Below are 23,166 nucleotides of genomic sequence, written 5' to 3'. Positions count from 1 at the left end.
AAATAAATAAAATAATTATAAAGACAAAAGAATACATAGGGATGACAAATGAAGGCACATGGATCACATAGGAGGGGACAAAGTGGGACACACTGTCACATGAAAAAGGAGAGGCTACTCTTGACTAATCTTAATGAGGGGGGCCTTGTGTAGCCTTATCTTTTGATGATAATGACAAAGTGGTCAAGCTCATGGGTACCACAAGGGTACCAAAAACGCGGATATGATTATTTTTTTTTAATATTTTTTTATTTAAAAAAAATTTAAGAATTTTTTTTTTTTGAAAAATAAAGTTGAACGTTTTTCTTGCTGCTATAAAGAGAGCATCCATGCTCACACTTTAGACATAGAGATTGCGTCTATAGCGCTCACGAAGTGCTGCCACTTCTCTTAGAGAGAAGGCGTCCACAAACCACTAAGAGAGCAAAAACTCTAGTGGACTAATAAGGTGTGTATTAATTGAGCATTCAATTAGTTTTAAGAAGGATATGTGTGTATGTGTGCTATCTCTTACTCTAATCTCTCTAATAGATTAGTAAGATTCAATTAGTTATGTGTGTGTGTGTGCTATCTATTACTCTAATCTCTAATAGATTAGTAAGATTCAATTAGTTATGTGTGTGTGTGTGTTATCTATTACTCTAATCTCTAATAGATTAGTAAGATTCAATTGTTATGTGTGTGTGTGTGTGCTATCTATTACTCTAATCTCTAATGGATAGTAAGATTCAATTAACTTTAGAAAAGATGTGTGTATGTTTTCTCTTACTCTAATCTCTCTAAGTATACCTACTCTCTCTAGTTAGTACATCTTCACTATTAACTTATATATTGTTAGTTGAAGTATAGAAATTGAAGTTAGAATTGGATTAGAAATGTGAAGCAGAAAAGTAATGTATTCCTAAACTTTCACTCATAGTTTACACATTTATTTTTTGATTAATTACGATTAGCTAATATTTGATGTATAGAAATTAGATGTAAAACAACAACACTAAGTGTGAATCCGAGTTGGCGAGGGTTCAAATTACAGACTCTCTTTGAAAACAAGGAGATTACTAGGAAAATTGACCAATTGAAAGTTCTCAGTGTATAACATAAGTGTAGTTCAAAAAAAAATGGCTCCAAAGCGTGCTCGAACCCAAGGCGCTAATGATCATGAAGCTGGTACAAGTAACGGTGGAATCCCTGCGAAAAATGCTATGTCTCCACCAATCGGACCAATTGGAGCTATGGTACATGTTAGTATTGCAGTTTCAAGTTATGCATCATTGCATATGCGAGACCATAGGAATATATTATTTACCTTATGAAAAGAAAACACGGACCGAAACCACGGGGCTTAACCCCAAGAAACGCGTCATATGTTTGACAAGTAGGAAAGATTGTCTGGTTAAACTGGTTGTTATAGGAAAGAATGTTTGTCCAAAACCTTCGGTATGGTTTTTCTCAAGTATCTCTACTTATTAGCGTTGGTATTATGTGGCAGTTGCCGAGGCGTGAGATAACGCCCAGGATGGCACTGCTGATGTTGTGGTGGGAGTACACCCACAATGGCCCAGTTGGATACTGTAGTTTTGTTTTGCCGTGGCGTGAGGATGACGCCCAGATTGGCACCGTTGTTGCTGTGACGGGAGTACGTCCAGATTAGCACAACGAGTACTTGTCGAGCGGTATGGGACGCTCATGAGGACAAGGGTTTTAATAAATAATGTATATACCGATCGGACATAATAGCGCCAGTAGAGATTCTTGAGTGAACCTAATCCAAGGGTTGTTGGTTTAAAATTGGACGACTTCTTGTTTGACAATTGTTTGTAATATTGTTTGAAGGGCTGTTTTAATGAACCAGTATCATAAATAAAGTAAAGGACCATGTATGTTTAAACAGTGTGGTAGTAATTAAATAACAAAAGAAGGGTGAGTGTGGTGTGGAAAGTGGGAGAATGATACCCCGACGGTATCATTCTATGGACGGGTGGACCCGATGAGTCGGGTAACTTTCCAATGCTAGAATTTTTTTTCTAGTCATAAATTTTAAAAGAGACAAACCTTGGCAGCTGTGCTTCTGAAACATGGAGAAAAAAGCGCAAAGGTTGGCCACTCTAAGATTTATACTTTTAGGTATAATTGATTATAGATAGTTTTTAGATAGGGTTATGGTGGTCACGCTCCGCCATAGCGAGATAGGACCAATCCTTCACTAACTGTTCATGCCCATGGCTACGTAGTAGCTAAGGCAATGTCCGTTGGTTTTTCCTTATCAGGATTGGAGACCTATCAAAGGTACTCCGCTCCTCTCGACAAGCGGCAAGGACCTCACTGCGATACATTGGGACTTGAGAGTTCTTCACTCTCTCAATGTTACTCAACTCATTCCCAATCAAATCAATGCGCAATGGCATCAACAATCCCTGCCATATCCTTTGATAAAGGTGGATTTGCTCCAAGTCAAGAGGCTTTACAAAGACATGCAAGTAGAAGGCAGAGATGAAGACCACCCAAAGTGGAGGCTAAGCTGGTTGAACAAGAATCCAAGGTATCTAATTCTGTTCACAAGAGCACCTGTGGCACTTCAAAAGGATCCCACTTTTTGTCCTATACACCAAGAGTAAGGACCTAGAAAGCGTATGAGGCAATAACAAAGAAGCAGCCAACATGGCTGAACTACCCAAGATTTTGAGGTCCAAAAAAGGGACCGGCCACAAAATAATACATAGTGAAAACCCTAATGAGCACCACATCATTCTTCAAAATTCTACCTCATCTATCATGTGCGATGCTATATAAAATTTGCCCAATGTTGCTTACCTGCATTGAAGTTTTTCAAGAGCCAGAGCAAGCACGCACCCCGTGGATGTCTTTCCTCAAGGGTAATAAAGGTTTATGTTACGACCTCAGTGGTCAACCTTCCAAAGAAGTCCTCTATGACTTGTGACCAATGCATGTTCTTACCTTCATATAATATGTTGGCGTTTGAGGCAGCGTTCTACACAGGGTTCTTCACTTGGCAAACAAAGATTTTTGGGCCAGCTATCAGCAACCTGACATCAAGATTTGTAGGCTACTCCATAGTAGAGGTGAAAAAATAGAGTTACTATGAAATTTTTGCAAGTGCCAAATAAAGAGAGAAAGATCAGATTTGAAAAGTCTCTAAAGCACTTAAAGACCGCCTCACCAACCGTCAACCTGAACATCCCTAATCCTTCCCTTTCTGTGGTGGTATAATTCTTTTCTGCCATGTTTATCTGTCGGCTACCATAAGAAATCAGAAAATCAATTTTCCCGTCTCCTGGTTGAGCTAATATACACCTGATGGCGAAATTGGAAGCGTCTACATGTATGTGGAATATCTTATTTCAATCTGGTGCTTTCAAAATTGGAGCTGAAGTGAGAGCTTGCTTAAGCTTCATGAAGGATTCTTCACATGCCTTAGTCCACTCAAAGTGTGTTTTCAAGCTATACATGGGTTTTGCATTTATAGCGTACATGTATATGAACTGTCTGCAATATCCACAATGTCCCATGAAGGCTTGAACCCCCTTGACTATTGTGGGTCTAGGCAAATCAGCAATAACATGAATTTTATTCATGTCAGTAGCTATGCAATTTTTAGACATTATATGTCCAAGAATTTTTCCTTTTCTACCCATGAAGGTGCACTTTTCAGGATTAAAGCAAATCCTATAAAGTCTACATTTTTTGAATACCTTTTTCAGGTGTTCAAAATGATCATCCTGGATTGATGAATGTACGCATAGATCACCATATAAACTTCCAAGAATTTCCTTAGGTATTCTTTAAAATAATGGCTCATCAATCTTTGAAAGGTGGAAGGAGCATTAGTTACCCAAAAGGCATAACCCGATAGGAAAAAATATCCCATTCCATTGAAAAAGCAGTTTTATGCTTATCTTTTGGGTCAACCAAAAGCTGATTGTATCCCGAAAAGCCATCTAAGAAGCTGTAAACTTCTTTTCCTCCAACTCGTTCTAAAACATGTTCAGTGATTGGAAGAGGAAAGTTGCCTATAATGGTAGCTGCATTCACTTTTTTGAGATTGACACACACTCGTAATTTTCCATTTTTCTTGGGTGCTACCACAATTGGAGACACCCAATTTGTGTGTTCAACTTCATTAATGAATTTGGCTTCCTTTAGGTTTTCAATCTCTTCTCTGATCTTCCTAGCAAATGTTTCATTGTATGTGTATGGACTTTGTATACTTGGTTTTGCATCATCTCTCATGGGTATAGTATGTTGACAGATTTATCAATCAACACCCTTAGACCAAGCAAAGATATCTCGGTACTCATTCAGCAAAGCTTAACGAAAGCTCTTCTTCTTCTTCTATTAGGTCATTTGCAATGTAGGTTGGCGGCCTAGGCTCTTTTCTGGTTCGGCTAGATTTATCTTTTTTGCATTTTCTGGCCCTTCATAGGACTCACCCTGTTTTTATAGTTCTCTAATAGGTTGTTTGACTATGATTCTTTGATCTTGGAGAGTATATTTCTTGTAATGGAATGGAACACTCATTACATCTTAACCATCCTCTTATGTGGTTTCCATTTCAATTGTATATATCTCCTTTAGAGATTTTCTCAATTCCTGATACTTCTTTGTTTATTCAACTCGTGTCATGCTTCACTCCTTGTCCTGTTTTTTTGGCTTTGCTTGAGTATCTCTCCTTGTCTTTCTCGATTTTTTTGACATTTTTGGATTTTCATTTGAAGGATATCTTCCAGTGATTTGTCCTTGACACAATCATGTGCATCTATATGCATTAGGAACTTTGTTCTTCTAGAGACTAATGGCATAGGTCTAGCTTTCAAATTTCTAGTGTCTCTTTTTTGTCTACACCATTTTTGTCTTCTTGGTTTTTGTCTAGGAAAGTCAAAAACTTTTCCTCCCCTCCTTGCATGAGTAGCTTAGCTCTCACATGTTCTTTTTCTGACCCTGAGTCTTCTGAGGTGGCTGAGTGTTCTTCTAACTCATCTGTTGCATCATAGTAGAGGTTTGAAAAGACTTGTTGAGCTTTCATCAAGTCCTTGGGTTCTTGAATTTCATCTTCAATGTGGAGGGTTGATATCATTTGTATGGGAATTATGTCATAGCCGTCCTCATTGCAAAATTGAGTAGGCATAGATGTATTCACACATACATCCATTGTCGCTAAAATTTGAGTCCACTAAAATGGCTCAAACAAATGCTCTGGAAAGGGTTTAGGTACATAGGCTTCATCTATGCAATCCCTTTCTAAAATACATTCTTTTCGTTTTAAGCTTCCGTTTTCTGAAGCTCTACACATCCAAATAGGAGTGTCTTTGTTCAACCAAGATGAAAGCTTAGTTTCAACCGAAGAGACTGAATCGAACTCTTGTATGGACATTTTCATGACATCTCTGTAACTGTGATCTCTTACATCAACCATTGTGATTAATCCCACTTGCTTCAAGTACAGATAATTGTTTTCCCAATCTTGGATGAGTTGTACCTGTCGCATGAAAGGTCTTCCCAATATGATTTTGTAATTGAGTTTATTCCCGAAGTCTACTATGGAAAAAGTGTGTTGATTTTCAATCCCACACGAATTAACTATCACTTTTTCAAGCAGTCCTAAGGGTCTTTCAATGTGTCCCCATCAACCAATTGCAATTTCATTCGAGTTTGTCTAATGGTTGGCTATCCCCAGGATTCCCATACTACTTATGGCTATGCCTACCCTACTATCCAGTATTGCCATGGTTTTTATGTCATTATATTTCATTGGAAGGATGGTGTTTCCTTCTTCCCCTTTGTAGTATTCTCCGACTTTGTTCATTGGAACAGATTGAATCTCTTTGTTGTCCATTTTGTGTTTCAATTTTTCCAATTTTTTTGCGATTAGCCCCGTTATTCCTACCTTCTCTAGGGTTTTCTATAAATCATTACATAAATATGGTCTGATTTTCAATAGTTCTCCCACAGTAAGAGTGCATTGGATAATTGTAGACATGATTGAATGGATGTTGTCTACTTCTAGGGTCTGTTCCCCTCGTTTTACTTCAGTGGTCTTACACAGTATGGATTCATCTTCATTATCTCCCAAGTAGGAGGATAATGTTTTCAAGGTCAATGGTTTAGACATTCCTGAAGCTTCAGACCTGCAATCCCCATACAAAGATTGTACATCCATGTCCATATCAAGAGGTAGATTGTCTAACCAAATTTCTCTATAGGAGCTGACTTTAGAGTTAGGCTCCCATCATTGATCTCTCTAATTTTTTTCCATAAGTGTCTAGTCCAGTCTTCCTCTATGAATAGAATTCCGTTTAAAACATCTTCAATGTCCAGCACTATAAGTTCTGGCTGTTTTGTTTCAAGGTGGGGTTCTACCACTACTTTGAATTTTTCTTGATTGTCTCTTACCACAAGCTCCTCGGGTTTTTCCATACTTTTAAGCTTGGATTTTTGGATTTCCAGCATTTTTTGTGTGATTCTTACCAAATTTTGATAAGCTTCAAGCTTAGCTGCTTCCATGTCTAAAGATCGATAAGTTTTCTATTTTTTTTCCATGTTTTGTCATGCTTTAAGTCCTACTTTGTCAGCTTCCAAGGCTTCATTAATAGGCTCAAAAAATTTATCAACCAAAATTGATCCTCTAGATTTCACGGTGGTTTCTTTGACTTCACTTCTAGTTTCTTTTATCTTTTCTTGGAATAGTTGTTTTGGTTTCTCCTCGATTTCAGCCCGTTGCATTAGGAAAAAATTGGACCCCCTCGGGGCCATGTAAGGATTCCTAATTTTAAGGGATTAAAGCTAATTTTGTAGGGGATGGAGGAAACAAAGACAATAAATAGGGCTACTTTTGTAGCTCTCTCTAACTTCTCCGTAGATAGGAGAGGGGGGGAAAGTAGGGAATGAGGGTGGTAAAGTAGGAGGAAGAGGGGGGATAAAGTAGGAGAGAGAGGGGAGTAAAAAGAGAGAGAGGAGTAAAAGTAGAGAGAAGAACCATTCTCTCTCTACCTATCACCAAACAAAGAGAGTAAGTGGTTATGACAAAATCCACTTTTCAGTTCGTGCATCAATTCACCCCAAAAAATTGAATTTTTATAAAATCTTCAAAATGGATCTTTTAAGCTTTCAAAAGGTCCCTATATATATATATATATAAAACAGTATTTTTTTAGAAGAATCTAACTTTTATAAGGTCCAAATCTAAAATTCCTTGGGTCCCTCTCTACATTAACTCCAAGAATAAATAGATAATGCCACGTCATCAAAACGTCTATCTAATAAAGCCTAAAAATTGAAATTTTTAAAAATTTAAAAATTTCCCTCCTTTGAGCTCAAAAATTGAACCTATAGATGAAAAAATATATTTTTAAGTCTTTTTATCCCAAAAACTGTCTGTTTATCCTAAAAGTATATCTTATCGAATTTTTTTCCCATCATAACTTTTCACCATGTCTCTTTGCGACATAACCAATGAATCACCTGCCACATCATCTACTAGGTCAACTAATGTCAGTCTGCGTCTACCGATCGAATTTTCTCCCACAAAAAAAAATGACGAGAAAGCATCTCAACCGGCATCCGTACGACGATTTCGAGGAGAAACCAATGTTGACTTTGTGGCTTGATGGAGGGTTGTATCCAAAAGATCCGCTCGTGGGCTATCTTCCGACATTCCATACACTCCCAAGCTTAATCAAATATTTGGGAGAAGGAGAACGTGGTCTTCTTGGGTATTGTAAGAGATTGGACTCCAATCACGCAGATGCGTCGGCATATTTTTGACAACAATGTCAAGTGTTACACATTCATTCCACAAATCTCCAACAACAACTACATTCCAGAGAGAAACAACTCAAAGATTTTAAAGAGGAGATGAAAGCTACAGAAACAGAGGTAACTAAGCTACAGATTGCAATGATGCATCTAAAAGCCACTCCATTTGGCATGCGTGAGCATAAGAGGGAGTTCTCTTCCATTGAAAACTTAGCCTCTAATGGAGGGGCACGTAAGAAGCGGATCACGGCAATCAGGTATTTTTTTTTAAATTCACAGTGTTCATAACTCTCAAATAATTTTCATCAATTTGTAACTCAGTTCACCTTTTGAAATAGGACATATATACAAGATGTGTGTGGAAGTTTTAGACAAGAGGACCTTTGCAATCTTATCCTAGGATGCATCTCAAAGGAAGATATACTTTACATCATAGGTTGTGAAAAGGCCAAACACATGAAAGATGCCATCACAAAGGAGATCCTAAAAAAGATCTCTAACCTTGTGTCTAAGGATGATGTCCAGAGAGCTTGTGATGAGGTTGGGATCAGCACAAATGCATACCACGCACTTCATGGATTGATGAAAGATGAATTACGAGAGCAAGGCATCACCGAGAATTTATTTCGTATTCCACATAGGGTCTGACTTGCAAAAAAAGCAAACAATGATCTCGTTCGGGAATCCCTTGGCGAATACAAACACATTGAGGGTAATATAAAGGGAGGCAATACTATTCCTAATGGGGCAAAGTATTTTAGTTATCATCAATTCAACAATATTTTTGTTGACTTGAAACGACTACAACGAGCTATGGTTAAATTTTATGCTTTGTCTCCACAAGGTAATACAAATTGTAATGTCATTTTTTATTTGTATTGAATATCATTTAGTATAATAATTCAATTCCTGTGTTGTTTCAGTACTTGGAGAGAAGCTCATATTTATTCTTAAGCTAGATGAATGTCAAATTGTCAAAGGATGGAGATTGGAACGTATGAGTGTGATACTCATGAATGAGGCAATGCTTTTTGCAAAATTCGATGCTATCGGTGATCATTCTCAGAAACCATCATTTCGTGTACAATCGGAAAAAGAAATATGGTGGTTAGGAGCTTTTGAAGTTCCCAAAGAGACTCATGAGGTGTTGGCATGGGTCTTCTCTATGATCCCGTGGATCACAGAGGTTATTAAGGCACAACTAGAGGGAGTAGGTACATTTGATGTTGAGTGGCACTTAGGAGGTGATCTAAAAACAATCAAATGTATACTTGGGTGTAAACAAGGTGCTTCATCACTTCTTCCTTGTAGGTACAACTAGAGGGAGAAAAGATAGAAGTAGATGGAGTAGGTACATTTGATGTTGAGTGGCACTTAGGAGGTGATCTAAAAACAATCAAATGTATAATTGGGTGTAAACAAGGTGCTTCATCACTTCTTCCTTGTCCATATTGTGTACGAGGATACAAGGAGAGTACTCGTGGCTCCACGTCTTCAAAGAAAAATGTCAAGGGAAGTCTAGCAATACGGTCAATGGATGATGATGCAAGGGATTGGGTGTGCTCGGTGTTGAAGTGTCCTATCATGGAGGTCCCCAATCGGTCGACAAAAGATAAAACATGGCATCCCAATATCAATTTTCCACTTACAAATGTACACTTTTGCACTTTGCATGCCTTTATGCGTATATTTGATCATTTGTTAAAGCTTCACATAGAGTACGCTTTCACAATGAAACCACTTTCTAGATCCGTGGAAGCCATTGGAATAGTTGAAACAATTCTAAATTCGATTGGATGTCATGGTGGAAATGTTTCTATCATCGGTGAGGTGGAAAATATTCATGAAGTGCCACAAAAAGTATCTATGAATGGTGTGAAAGCACGTAGGTTTTCCAAGAAACCAGAGATGCGAAAGGAGAGGGGTGAAGAGGATGCTCCATGGGAGCTATGGAAAGCGCTTTGCAAGTGTACGACAAATCAAGATTCAAATCCCGTGCTTGTAAATCTGTGTAGGCAAGTGTGGCGCCACTTGGAGTCAGTGCTTCAAATCATGTGGAAACCCCAAACCACGAGCGAGCAACAAAATTTGTTCAAAGATCATATTTCGAATTTCACTAAAGCATTTGTGCAAGTGTGGGGAGAGCAATATCACACACTACATGGTAAGTTACTTTGTTCAGTTCAAATTTTGATACTATACATAAATATTTATTTGATCTAAGCATTTTTTCTTGATGTAGCATATTTTGTATGCGCATGGAGCATTCTTTATGTCAAAATATGGTTCATTAGACATGTGGAGCACTCAAGGAATGGAAAAATCACATTATCGAGCCAAAGGTGTTTACTTTAAAAGTACACGTCACGGTGGTGGAACTATGAGATCCAACTACATAAAGGAGATGTTTGATTGGTTCTTTCGTTGTTCTTTGGGGAGATGTCATGCCATAGAGCGAGTGTGAAAGTCAAGTCTTGCCAAGGAGGTTAGGAGACAATCTCGACTTACTTCTAAAGAGAAATGGAGAAACTCCACCGGGCCCCTTAATCATGCTAGGTGGTGTGAAAATCGCCATAGAGTGGGCAAACGTTGGTTACCCAACATGTAAAACAAATGATGCTATGCAATGTAATGTTTATATTTGTAGATGTCTTTGTTGAGTTGCATATAATACTTTTCCATTTATCCATTTTTTGTTTTTTATATTTTGATGATATTAAGAGTTGTTTTAAGTGGCCTGGTCAAGTGTGAAGAGACCTTTTTTCTTTTAATAGAGGGCTTTTAGAGAAGAGGGAGTCTCATTTTCAATCTTGCCCCTTCTTAGACCATGGCACGCACAAAGAAAACAACAAGAAAATATCAACCTTTTTTTGCTCACCCTCACTCAACCATCCAAGGTGCTCAAAAACCACCTTGGATACACGAACAAGAGCTCTTAGAAGGAATGGAGAGAGAATGGTAAGGTGATAGGAGATCCCAAGCAATCATCGAGTTTCGGCTGGGAAGACACTACCACGTGGCTTCGGCGCTCTGCCGTCAGATCAGCCTAGAGGTGATCATGGGTTACTAAATGAAGAGGATTTTGAGGATGTAGCAGAAGAGCCAGTTGGAGCGCAAGGTGGAGTTGCAGAGCCAGTCGGAGCACATGGTGGCCTTGAAGATGCGCAAGCTCCTCCTCGTAAAAAGAATTTTTTTTTTAAGGTTCGCCCTCGCAAGGCCCATGTCCCAGATCCTACCATCCCTCAACAATGGGATCCTGCTGTGAAGCGACGCATTCCAAAGGCGTTGCAAGAGATTCGTCACTATCCAAAAACTTCAGACCTTCTCATCCACAAGGCACCATTCACACGTTTGGTGAAAGAGATCATGCAAAGTTATCGAATGGCGTTTCGAGTTCAAGGTATCGCCGTAGAAGCTCGGCAAGAAGCGACAGAATATCATCTAATTTCTATTTTTGAAGACACTAACTTGTGTGCTATTCATGCAAAATGGGTGACAATAATGCCCAAGGATTTAGCTCTTGCACGTCGAGTCGGAGGACAAAGAGATTGAATTTGACTTTTATGCAATTTTACCAATGTAAAAATATCTTTTTGAAATATAACGATTCGTGGCTTTTTCAAATATAACGAGTCGTGTACATTTGTGTTTTAAGTGATATAAGTGAAACTAAGTAGACAGAGAGAGAGAGAGAGATAGATTGTATTATCGTCCACAGAGGTCAAATATGACCTATGGGACCCAAAGAAAAACATTACAAACGTGGGGGGTTTTGGGGATACATCTCAGTTAAGGACTGAGGGTCCAAAAAGAAGGTGAGAGATAATAAGATGAATAAAAACTATGTAGAAAGGGGTGTGAAGGGAGCGAGTTTGGGAGTGCGAAACTCTTGAATAATGGCTTTACCTCTTCGGTAGACTGCCCATTTCCCTGCTGCGCGCGCTTCTCGCACCTTTTGTAGTTCTACTTTCTTTTGCTTGAGTTGTGCAGGTGTAAGATCTTTTGCAAACCATATTTTGGTGTCCTTGAGAAGCCTTGATTGCTCAAGAAATTTGATTCGGTCCGCCTTGGTTTTGAAGGTGTAGATTGCATGATTGGTGCGAGGTTCATGTGTAAGAGAAGTGAGGGTTGCCGGATCACACTGTACCATGGGGATTGGGGATTGGACGCGGGCAAATGACTCGTGACTGAGGTCTCCCTCCCCTTTCCAATCGCTTGGGAGCCCTCCAATGCGAACATTGAGGGCGATTTCCTCTTGCCGTTGCTGTTCACGTAATGTGGAGGCCACGAGATCTTCGAGCCTGTGAGAGATTACCTCTTGTATTTGAGTTTTGACCTCCTTTGTGACGGTCGTAGAAAGAGAGAGAGAGAGAGAGAGAGAGAGAGAGAGAGAGAGAGAGAGAGAGAGAGAGAGAGAGAGAGAGAGAGAGAGAGAGAGAGAGAGATTTGGATAGAAGAGCTGTCAACCAAGTGTGGCTGATTGAATAACCAAAAAAGGCATAAAATTCTTATAATTCTAGTCTAGAAAAGGTTTAAAAAGGCTGTCTAGAGGCCTGCCGCCGCAGAGGTGCGCGAGAAGGAAAAAGTAAAAGTTACTTTTGCCTTCTCGTGCGCCTCTGCGGCAGGCCTCTAGACAGCCTTTTTAAACCTTTTTTAGACTAGAATTATAAGAATTTTATGATATTATGCTTTTTTTGATGTTATTTATATGAAAAAAACTCTATATTTTGGTTCAGAGAATTGCACAATCGTATCACAAGGTAGAACCAATCACATACTGTCTATCATACCATAAACTCAATACAAAAGTTGGAAAGTACCAGTTAAAATCAATTTCCGTTCGAATTTTGAAATAACAAAGTACAAAGATGTGATATATCTCATTACATATTTGAAGGAGTTAATTACAAGATTTATGGAGCTATTGAGTGCTTGAGCCATCTAAGATATGGTGAGCAATGTTTTCTCGGCACTCTTGGGAGCAGGGAAGCTGTTTGTGCAGCACATCCCAAGAAATTTGTTCCACATTGCTTAGACCTACAGCTTGGCTTAAGGCCATGTTACAAAGCACAAGACCACGAATGTGTGTTGCAAATGCAGCACTAGACAGAGATTTTTTTACAAGATATATAACTTGGGAGGCTTGAGATATGGTTGACAGGCATAGGATGCGGCTCATTGCTTTCATCATTGACACCCAAAATTGACCACAAGGATTGTACTCCTTGTGGATTATCGCAAAGCCGTCCTGGGGGAGCTTGCCAAGGTAATGCGCAAGAGACGACTCCCATCCAAAAGCTTGGCGCCTACCATCTCCTCCCCGACCTACATGCTCATCCATCTCCACAACATTCTACAAAGAAATCAATAGGTAAGTAAGATTTCAGAATGCAACAATGAAAATTAACGTAATCACAAAACAAAAATTAATAAATACCTCTTGTTTTTCGTCGTCCTCATCATTTATGCCTTGGCTGTCAAGAGAAATAGATGAATTGGGAGCCATAGCGACACTCTCAAGTTCATCTATATGAACAGGCATAGGAGTGCGTTGGGCTTCAAGCAATGCGCGTGTAGCTGTAAACTCATCCTCCGACACAGATGAGTGCGGTGCATCTGTCACCGCCACCATTGCCAACTCCACTGTATCTACCACACTCTCTCCAAGGGGAAGGAGGCTTCAATCCAAAGGATCGAAAGAGGGGTCAATGGCAGAGGACTCTACAATGGCACAGAGGATGGACAAACACTCATCCATGCGGATTTCAAAAGTCTTTTCAAGATCATGTAAAAACAAATATTCCTCCCCATTTATTACAATTGGGGAGAGGTGTTCAAAAAAAACCTCCGGAGTTAATGTCTCCTCCGGCGCATTTGCAGCGGGCTTAAAGGATGCTTCTGCACCCTCATCACCCATGGATTTGGCGGCATCCATGACGCCGCCTGGGTAGGTTAGGGCAAGAATATTGCCCGCTTTGCTTGCATCCTAGGGCGCTGTAATGGGCTCCTTTGTGTCCTTGACGACACCCCCAAGGCGCAAATGAGGCAAACTCACCTCAGATCTTTCAAGCTCCTCCGCAAGAAGAAACACAAAAGTCGCCAAGCGACTTAGAAACTGGGTGCCGACCTTCTTCTTTTTCAAACGTGAATCTTCAATGTACTGACCTGCCTCACCCGCAATTACACAAAATCGTTGAAGTCGCTAGGTGAAAGGCCGATCGCCTTTGTGTATGTAGCGAAGCAAATCGCATTGAATCCACAATTCCCCTTGTCCAAAAATTGATACAGCATACTTGTCGATGTAAAATTCAAAAAATTCCAAGATAGGCTGAAAAGATTGGCTGTTTAGGTGAATAGTTGCATTCGCATCAGGGAATTGGGTGAATAAATTGTAAAGATCGTCACGATCTTGCCACTCGGTTGTTTGTAAAAACGCTTGGAAGCGTTGTAACGCCATGGCTTCGGGAGGGGTGGAGGAGGATTCCATAATGCTAGCTCTTAAGGTAGGAATGCAAAGAGTGCTCGAGCTCAAAGGAGAGTGTGAACAGGCAAAGAGTGTGAAAATGGTAAGGTTTATGAGGCTTTATATAGCACGCGCCCCCCCCTCCCCCTCCCCCCCCCTAAAAAAAATAAATAACAATAATTAAAATATTAAACAATTTTCATAAAGTAACACAAATAACAAGGAGTTATAAAAAGCTTACAAACTAAATTACAATCATTTAACTCTAAAAACACATCACTACGACTTTAAGATAATGTGCATTGCCAAAATTTGATACAACCATCTGCTTGAACTTACAATTGTGATATTATAAGAAATTTAAGTACAAAACATAACTACTCTAATGATAAAATCAATTTCTCTTCCGTCGTCCACGCCTTTTCAATTTGAATTGTGCTCTCCATGCGGCTACCAATCTAGCAAAAAAAAAAAGAAATAGCATACCCAACTTAGAGCAGGGAATAATCAAAAGAACATAAATATAACATAATTAAGAGAGGAAAATCATTCACCTTACGTGTCAGGCCAAGGGCCAACCAAGGGGTCACCGACTCGGCCAAGGGCCGGGTGCCAGTGGGAAGGGGTCCAAAAGTGGCTAGGAACCTATTAAAGGGAGGTTGGGCAGATGGACCGGGACCTGGCAGTCCTTTGGTTTTAGATTGGTATCAGAGCTTCAGGATATCTTTAGAACTGGGGCACATTTTTGCTTTTTCTGCATGTTGCATGCACAACCAAAAAAGGGAGGAGGACGGAGAGGCTGAAGCCCGCGCCTGTGCAAGAACCCCTAGTCGGGGACAAAGGCATCTGACGACCTGTACCAAATCGTCTGGCGTTGGGCTCAATGGGAGCGCAAGGGGAAGAGCAGCAAAATTCGTTTCTTGCCGTCCTCAGCGGACCTCGCCATCGCGAGGTAGCTCTCCGAGAAGCCCTGCGCAGTCGGCCGTCGTCTGCAACAGAGCTTCTCAATTTATTTTTTTTACAAAAACCCTTAAGGGTTGGCTGTTTACACCTAGCAAACCCTCGTGGGTTTTGAACAAGGGCCGTACCCTGCGCGCTTTCGATTCCGTTGATCTACGGCATTCTTCTCCGAATCGGTGGGCACACACAACACACAAAGGCTGTGGATTACTGCATATTTTACAGTCCGCATCTGTTGAAACTCGGATTCTCCAGTTTCGAATAGCCAAAGATTGGTTACACATTTCCCGGTTTTGGCTTCTTGCATACGATGCAAGCCAACTCGGTGGTGAAGGTACTTTGATTCGTGTTCTCAAGCTTCTCATCGGCTGCACCATTTGTCGGAAAATTTCAAGTTCCTCTGGCCTAGTGCATAAGATGCAAACCCGCTCGTTGGCAACTCCAACTTGATCGATGCTTTCAATAGCATCATCGGCTGCAGACTTGCTCATTATTTTCAAGCTACTCTTCGTTTTGGATTGACGTTCGCTTTCAAATTCAGCTTTTTTTCCAATCAAAGTCGTAATTATACGGTTAATTATCGCAACCTGCTACGAGCTCGTTGGAATTCAGGTATTCTCCTATCTTTTCTCGCACAGCTCGTCCACAGCATGGATTCGGACATAGATATGCATCATGCATTTGATTTCGAGCAGTCCGCACCCGTTTTGTCTGCCGATGCCACGCGGACGGTTCCTCTCACGGAGAGTAATCGTGCCACAACAGCGATAGACGATGCGTATGAGTTGCTGGACATGCAAGATTTTTGTGCATTGCAAACACGCATGACTGTGCTTGAAACGAATTTTGCACAATTAAATCAAAATGTCACAGCATTATTCGATTTGATTAAGTTGCATATGCGGTAGCAGGCCATGGGCCCTGCTAGTCAGCAAAATCAGGAGCACGGCTCCACACCAGGCCAAGGGCCAGCTGTTGAGCAAGGCCCTCCTCCGGGACCGCTACACTCTCTGACCCAAAAAGAGGTGGATGATTTGTTGAAAAATACAAAGCCACCAATTTCTCGGGGAGAAGAGAGTGAGCGAAACAAGGACACCGTGAATATTTTTCTCAGTAAGTGGAATGGTATTCATGACCTTAGACGTACCCCGGATGCAGCCAAGGCGCTGCAGACAAGTCTGACTTTGGACAGCAATGCCTACAAATGGTGGATGTCTCTCCAGGAGAAGGGCATGCTACCACAGACTTGGGCGGTTTTTGAGACTGTCTTCAGGAAGGAATTTATACCTACCAATGAGAAGGATAGAAATTGGACCGCCTGGGATGAATGTTCTATGCGCCAGCATAAAACATTATTGGAATATATTTCCCATTATCGGGATGTGATCCTCAAGCTGGAAGGGATGGATACCTTTTAGGAGGTACGTGGGTTCATCCGTGGATTAACTCCCGAGCTTAAGAAGCACGATAAAACCCAGGATCCACAAACACTTGAGGATGCAATAGTGCAAGCTCACATCCATGATGATCCCGATGATCGGGCATTGCATAGTTTGCATGTGCATGGCACTACACTTGTTTCAACACGTCCACAGCATGTGCATCATAAAAGAAAAATTGCCTCTGCTGCATCAGAGACCTCCAAAAAGCCCAAGGGGTCTCGACGTCCTTTCTCAACGGAAGAGTTTGAGAAAGCCAAAAAATAAAAGTTGTGCTTTAAATGTTTGGGAACTAGACATAGCAAAAAGGATTGTCCCAAGGGGAAATCTGCTACTCAAGACAAGGGGAAGGAAAAAGCAGTGCACATGGTTCAGCTTTTACCTCTTGAATCCTCTTCCTAGTTTGCTAATGTGGAAGTAACACACACCGAGGCGGTGCATGAGTGTTGTATCACGGCCTCCATGTGGCAGCAGACTTTCGGACCACATGAGTTGGTGCGTATGCATGGCTCTATTCAAGGGCACAGGGTGCGGATCTTGGTAGACGATGGTGCTTCGCACAGTTTCATCAATTATAAATTGGTGAAACGACTCAAATTGCCCCAAACCGCGAGTTCCCATCACTACAAGGTAGCCATGATTAACGGCCATGATGCTGAGATATGGGAAACTCAGGTTAAAGATGTACCTCTAAAAATTCAAGGATACCGTACCTCTTTGGATTTCCAAGTCATGAATATGGAGAGGGCGGATGTGGTTCTTAGTCGTGAATGGTTGCATAGTTCAAGATCATCCCTTAGACGTAGCTATGAGCATAATAGTCTAATGTTCGAATCCAATGGTGTGCACGTGCTGCTATTGGGGGAGAAGGATGTACCTTCCTCACCACTTATTTGTACAGCTGAGCTTATGAAGCTCGCTTTTGATGATGCAATAGAAGAACTCTTTTTGTGTTACTCACTGTGCCATTTTATTTCCAATGTGGATGATGTTTTTAATGATGATAATTTTTTGAATAAAACTTCCTCAACGCCGCATTCTTCTCTCTCTCCTCTTCCAGCTATGCCTACTAATTCAAAACAAGCAAATGTTGCTAATGAATTAAAGGAACTTTTAAGGGAATTCAAGGATGTGTTCCCAGATGATTTACCACCAGGGCTACCTCCGACACGTTCTTTGCAACATGGCATAGACATGGTTGTAGGCAGTAAGCCAGTGAGTAAACCGCCTTACAGAATGAGTCATTCTGAGGCTGCTGAAGTGGAAGGTCATCTTGCTGACTATATCAATAGAGGTTTTACTCAACCAAGTTCTTCACCATGGGCCTCTCCCATTCTCTTGGTGAAGAAAAAGGACGGTAGTATGCGCATGTGCGTAGATTACCGTGGATTAAATGCGGTTACTGTTAAGAACAAGTACTCATTGCCACGAGTGGATGAGCTATTTGATAAGCTCACCCACGCTCGTATATTTTCAAAGATTGATTTAAGATCTAGGTATCATCAAGTACACATCAGGCGTGCGGATATACCCAAAACAGCGTTCCGAACAAGGTTTGGACATTATGAGTTTTTGGTGATGCACTTTGGGTTAACCAATGCTCTCGCTACGTTCATGACACTCATGGATAGTAAGACCATATTACGTATTTTGGTAAAAATCTCACATTATGGGAATCTCCAAATCGACTAAATTCATGTAATTTGGGAATTTTCCACTTAAAGTGGGAAAAATTGAGGTGTGTGGTTAGTAAATAAAGTGAAAATCTCATAGGATTGTGGTGTTGATAAACACCAAAAGTCAAGAGGATGTACAACACATGGATTTGAATAATAACTATAAATTACATAAAACAAAGGAAGATACAAAAAAGATTTTGTTTACAAACTGACTAGTATAGTCACAATAGAAGCTCCACATTTGATACCATATCTGAACTTTGATCCAAGTGTGGTTGATGTGCACGAGGGAGGACTTCTTTGGATTTTAGAGCATGCCTTTCTAGAATCTTTATTCTAGAAAATGGTCCTTCTTTGTTGGGTCTCCAGGACCAAACAATTGCATCTACAGTTTCCCACACTTGTGGGTCCTTATAGTTGACAGCCCAATAACCCTTCCAACAATTGCTGTAAGCTTGAGTATCTGTCATCCCACTTTTTCTCGCGCAAGGTGCCCAATATTGAATCAAGAGTTTTCTGTAGTTTGGTGATGTAGGCTCATTATCAATGTCAGATAAAGCCATTGCAAGCCACACTGGATAGATTTCACTCGGAACAAGCATAAGAAATTCACCTTGGTGCACATCAGACATAGGGTCAAACTCTTCCCTTGGCCTATCTCGTTGAGGCCCACAAAAATGATCGTTCAACTCTTCAAGGCCTAGGAATCTTTTTGCTCCTTGTTGCAAATTCATTGTAGTGCTTTGTAGGTGAGAATATTCTTGAGTTTTTGGCCAAAACATTTCATACAAGACTCCCTCTGATATGATTGCTTTTCCAATCTCTTCAATTACCTTACTCCAATAATCTATCACGGGTCTATAATATCGCGGAATACTTGAACCATTCCCTAAATTTTTCCAAAATTTTATATAGCTCTTTATCCCCAAAATGACTTCTTCGTGGGCCTTGACATACTCCGCCATTTGTACTAGAGGTGGATCTCCATGTGGTAACATTGGCTTGACTTTTGTGTCTGTTTTCCAAAGGCGAATACTTCCACTCCAACTAGATACCCCTACATGTGCCTTATATTGCATCATTGGTGTCTCATCCTACATAAAGAACCTGAACTGAAGCGTTTTGGAATGTCCAACAAGTATGTCTTGTCCATCACAAAGATAGCCATCACAATATTGCTTGAAATCGGGGATCTTTGTGAGAAAAAATGGAGCTGGAGATGAAGATGAGCTGTTTCGTAATGTATCCATCAAATGTGGCAAAGTATAGGTTTGTGTAACTCTCAGCTTCTCTGAAAACCTACTAAACATGGCGTTTATGTCCTCATGTGTATGCCCAACCATTAAAAATCCCAGCTGGATGGTTTTGAAAACACCCCTTGCAACAAGCATTGACAAATAGGCAAATAAGTATCGATTTTTGTTTTCCCCTGCACAATTATCCAATTGTAGCAACAAGTTCTCTGGCAATCTGTGAAATGTTGACCCCAATTCCTCTTCTGCAATTTCATACGACTGCACAATGGGCTCTTTTCCATCACTCAAGTTATGGTAGTCCAAAGCATCCCTTGAGTTCAAAGCATGTAGTAGTGAAATATTGCTCCTTGGAAGTCCATTTGTTACTAGATCACCAAGAGGATGCTTATCTATCCTCTCTAGGTTATGTAAACAATTAGCAATTGAGCCAATTGTAAGATTTGGATCAGCTGGCCACAAACCATTCAAGACAAAGTGTCCGTAATGACCTTCTCCATGTCCATGAGTGATCATGCCAATCAATGCCACCTGCAGATTATATCCTGAATCCACACCCTTGGGAACAATGCGTAATCTAGGAATGGCAGTCTTCTTTTGATCCATCTTATCATGGATTATGCATACATATTTTTGTGGTTGAGTTTCTGAATACGTGCGCCATGCATAATATAGGCTTCTGCAACTCTTTTGTTGTGCCATGTGAACTTCTCTCTCCCTCAAGAGAAGAGCTCTCTCTTCAAGAGAAGGTTTAGCTTCTAACCTTGCCTTGATTGAGCTACAAATATTGCACTTAGAGAACTCACTCGTCTTTGTTAAAGTGACATGTGGGTACTCTTTGTTCCAAATTCTACCAAAAGAAGATTGGGATAGCTTCTTCTCTTAGCCCATTTGGTCAAGTGTCTTGTTGATTTCACATAAAATAACCACTTGTTTGTATGTTGATGGAATCACCAATTGAGTCTCTCTTGAGCCATCTAGCAGTGTTCTACTTCTATGTGGCATCTTCTCAGAGTTTTTTTCCACAAACTCATTTAGTAGTGCTCTTGCTAAACTAGTATGTTGAAGTCCCCTTCTCAATGTACATGTGTTCCCATGTAGATATTGGCGCACACCATTTTCAAAGTTCTCCTTGTATCGATAAAATGATGTCTTTGGTATTCCATGTAGCTCGCTCTACAACAAACAATAGAGCCATTTAGCTTGAATTGGTATCGTGACTTCTCATCTTTCTGATAACATATAGAAAGAACATCATAAACATAATTAGTGCGTGATTTTTGAGACTCTCCCCAAAACTGTTGTCGTAACCTTGTCACCATATCACGATCTGCAAACTAGCAACATTTTTGTGCACAACAATCAATGCATGATACCCTTTGAATTGATTTGTTTGAAAGGTAAAAAGTCGAAGCTGGTGCTGCTTTTGATTTTTGAGTCCTGTTCATGAAAGTGTATCGTCTCTTCCTTGACAACTGGACAACATTACTCCCATCAAGTTTTTTTCCAACATTGTCATCGTTGGATACATCCTCATATGTAGCATGCATGCCATCAACAGGAACAAATCGTTGTAATGGGCTCCCATTCAACATTGTTGTCTGCTTGATGGGCCACTTTAGCAAAGTGATGCTACCCACTTCAACCACATCATCAATGCTTGCATTTTCTCTTTCAATACCCACACCCACACAATCAGGACCAAGTTCCTGAAAGTTGACATAATCAAGTGGAAATACATATAAGATTGTCCCTTCATTCATGGTTTGCATCATTGTGTCATCTTTTAAAAGGACCCTCTGATTTCTCCAAGACTCTCGAATCATTGCTTCAAATTCTGGGCTTGTCATAGGTATTGCATCTGTAACTAGAGGATCATAATGATCATGTTCTTCATCACCATTGTAGCTTTCCTGTGGATCAATTAAGTTCCCATTTAATACAAAAGATTGCAAAAGAAGGTTTGACCATCGAACATCACTCCATAATGAGCCTTGGAGAGATGAAGTATCCATTGTAGGAAAAGGTAGGACCACATCCTTCAAGCATTCCTCCACTAGTATGGAGACATTTCCTTGCCCTATCTTTGTACCACCACAAGTGGAATCTGGATCTATTCTACACACACAGCCAATACCAACAATTTCATTGTCAAGTATCATATGTACTTTCTCCCCAGATTCAAAGTCCATCCTGTAAGTGAAAAAGATTACATTGTTAAATCCATAGTTATAGAAAAATACTCTTCAAACAAAAAATCATGCTACAACATGGAAAAGGTTTGCATAGGTTGGACAAGTGGCGAACCTTGAGACCAAATCCTCCTTGCTATATTAATGGAAGCAAGGTTGGAAATTATGGTGGATCTCGAAACCAAAGCATCCTTGCTATATTAGAGCATAGGTTGGACAAGTGGTGGACCTAGTTGTAATACCCATGCCACCTATCAACTACTATAGGACTATGCTTTCCAATGTCCAAGTATCCCTTGAGGCTTTCAAGGTTGAACACGTGGTGGACCTTGAAACGAAAATCCCCTTTCTATATCAGAGCATAGCTTGGACATGTGGTGGACCTAGTTATAATGCCCAATATCCAAGGTGAAATACCTTAGGACCTTGCTACCTTGCTTGCCAATGTTTACATAGCCCCTCATTTATTTAATGGAAGTAAGGTTGGACAAGTGGTGGACCTTGAAACCAAAGCCTCTTTGCTATATGAGAGCATAGGTTGGACCTAGTTGTAATACCCACTTCCACCTATCAACTACTATAGGACTACGCTTTCCAATGTTCAAGTATCCCTTGAATCTTTCAAGGTTGAACACGTGGTGGACCTGGAAACGAAAATCCCCTTTCTATATCAGACCATAGCTTGGACAAGTGGTGGACCTAGTTATAATGCCCAATATCCAAGGTGAAACACCTTAGGACCTTGCTACCTTCCTTGCCAATGTTTACGTAGCCCCTCATTTCTTTAATGGAAGCAAGGTTGGACAAGTGGTGGACCTTGAAACTAAAGCCTCTTTGCTATATGAGAGCATAGGTTGGACCTAGTTGTAATACCCACTGCCACCTATCAACTACTATAGGACTATGCTTTCCAATGTCCAAGTATCCCTTGAGTCTTGCAAGGTTGAACACGTGGTGGACCTTGAAACAAAAATCCCCTTTCTATATCAGAGCATAGCTTGGACAAGTGGTGGACCTAGTTATAATGCCCAATATCCAAGGTGAAATACCTTAGGACCTTTCTACCTTGCTTGCCAATGTTTACGTAGCCCCTCATTTCTTTAATGGAAGCAAGGTTGGACAAGTGGTGGACCTTGAAACCAAAGCCTCTTTGCTATATCAGAGCATAGGTTGGACCTAGTTGTTATACCCACTACCACCTATCAACTACTATAGGACTATGCTTTCCAATGTCCAAGTATCCCTTGAGTCTTGCAAGGTTGAACACGTGGTGGATTATTGAAACCAAAATCCCCTTTCTATATCAGAGCATATCTTGGACAATTGGTGGACCTAGTTATAATGCCCCTCCTTTCTTTAATGGAAGAAAGGTTGGAAAAGTGGTGAATCTTGAAACCCAAACCCTTTGGC

General features: G+C 40.5%; 1 protein-coding gene across 1 annotated transcript; it reads right to left on the bottom strand.

Annotated features, from left to right (window-relative positions):
- Nucleotides 1–11,559: 11,559 nt before the first annotated feature.
- Nucleotides 11,560–15,684, bottom strand: LOC147463283 (uncharacterized). Its single transcript, XM_086496083.1, is given in 3 exon segments — nucleotides 11,560–11,742; nucleotides 11,744–12,071; nucleotides 15,503–15,684. Coding segments are annotated over 3 exon segments (693 nt in total).
- Between the last annotated feature and the right edge of the window lie 7,482 nt (nucleotides 15,685–23,166).

The sequence above is a fragment of the Adiantum capillus-veneris genome, chromosome 2, assembly GCF_014529385.1.
Source record: "Adiantum capillus-veneris isolate H3 chromosome 2, ASM1452938v2, whole genome shotgun sequence".
Classification (NCBI taxonomy): Eukaryota; Viridiplantae; Streptophyta; class Polypodiopsida; order Polypodiales; family Pteridaceae; genus Adiantum; species Adiantum capillus-veneris.
Note: the sequence above shows the minus strand (reverse complement) of the source record. Positions and strands in the feature narration are given on the sequence as shown.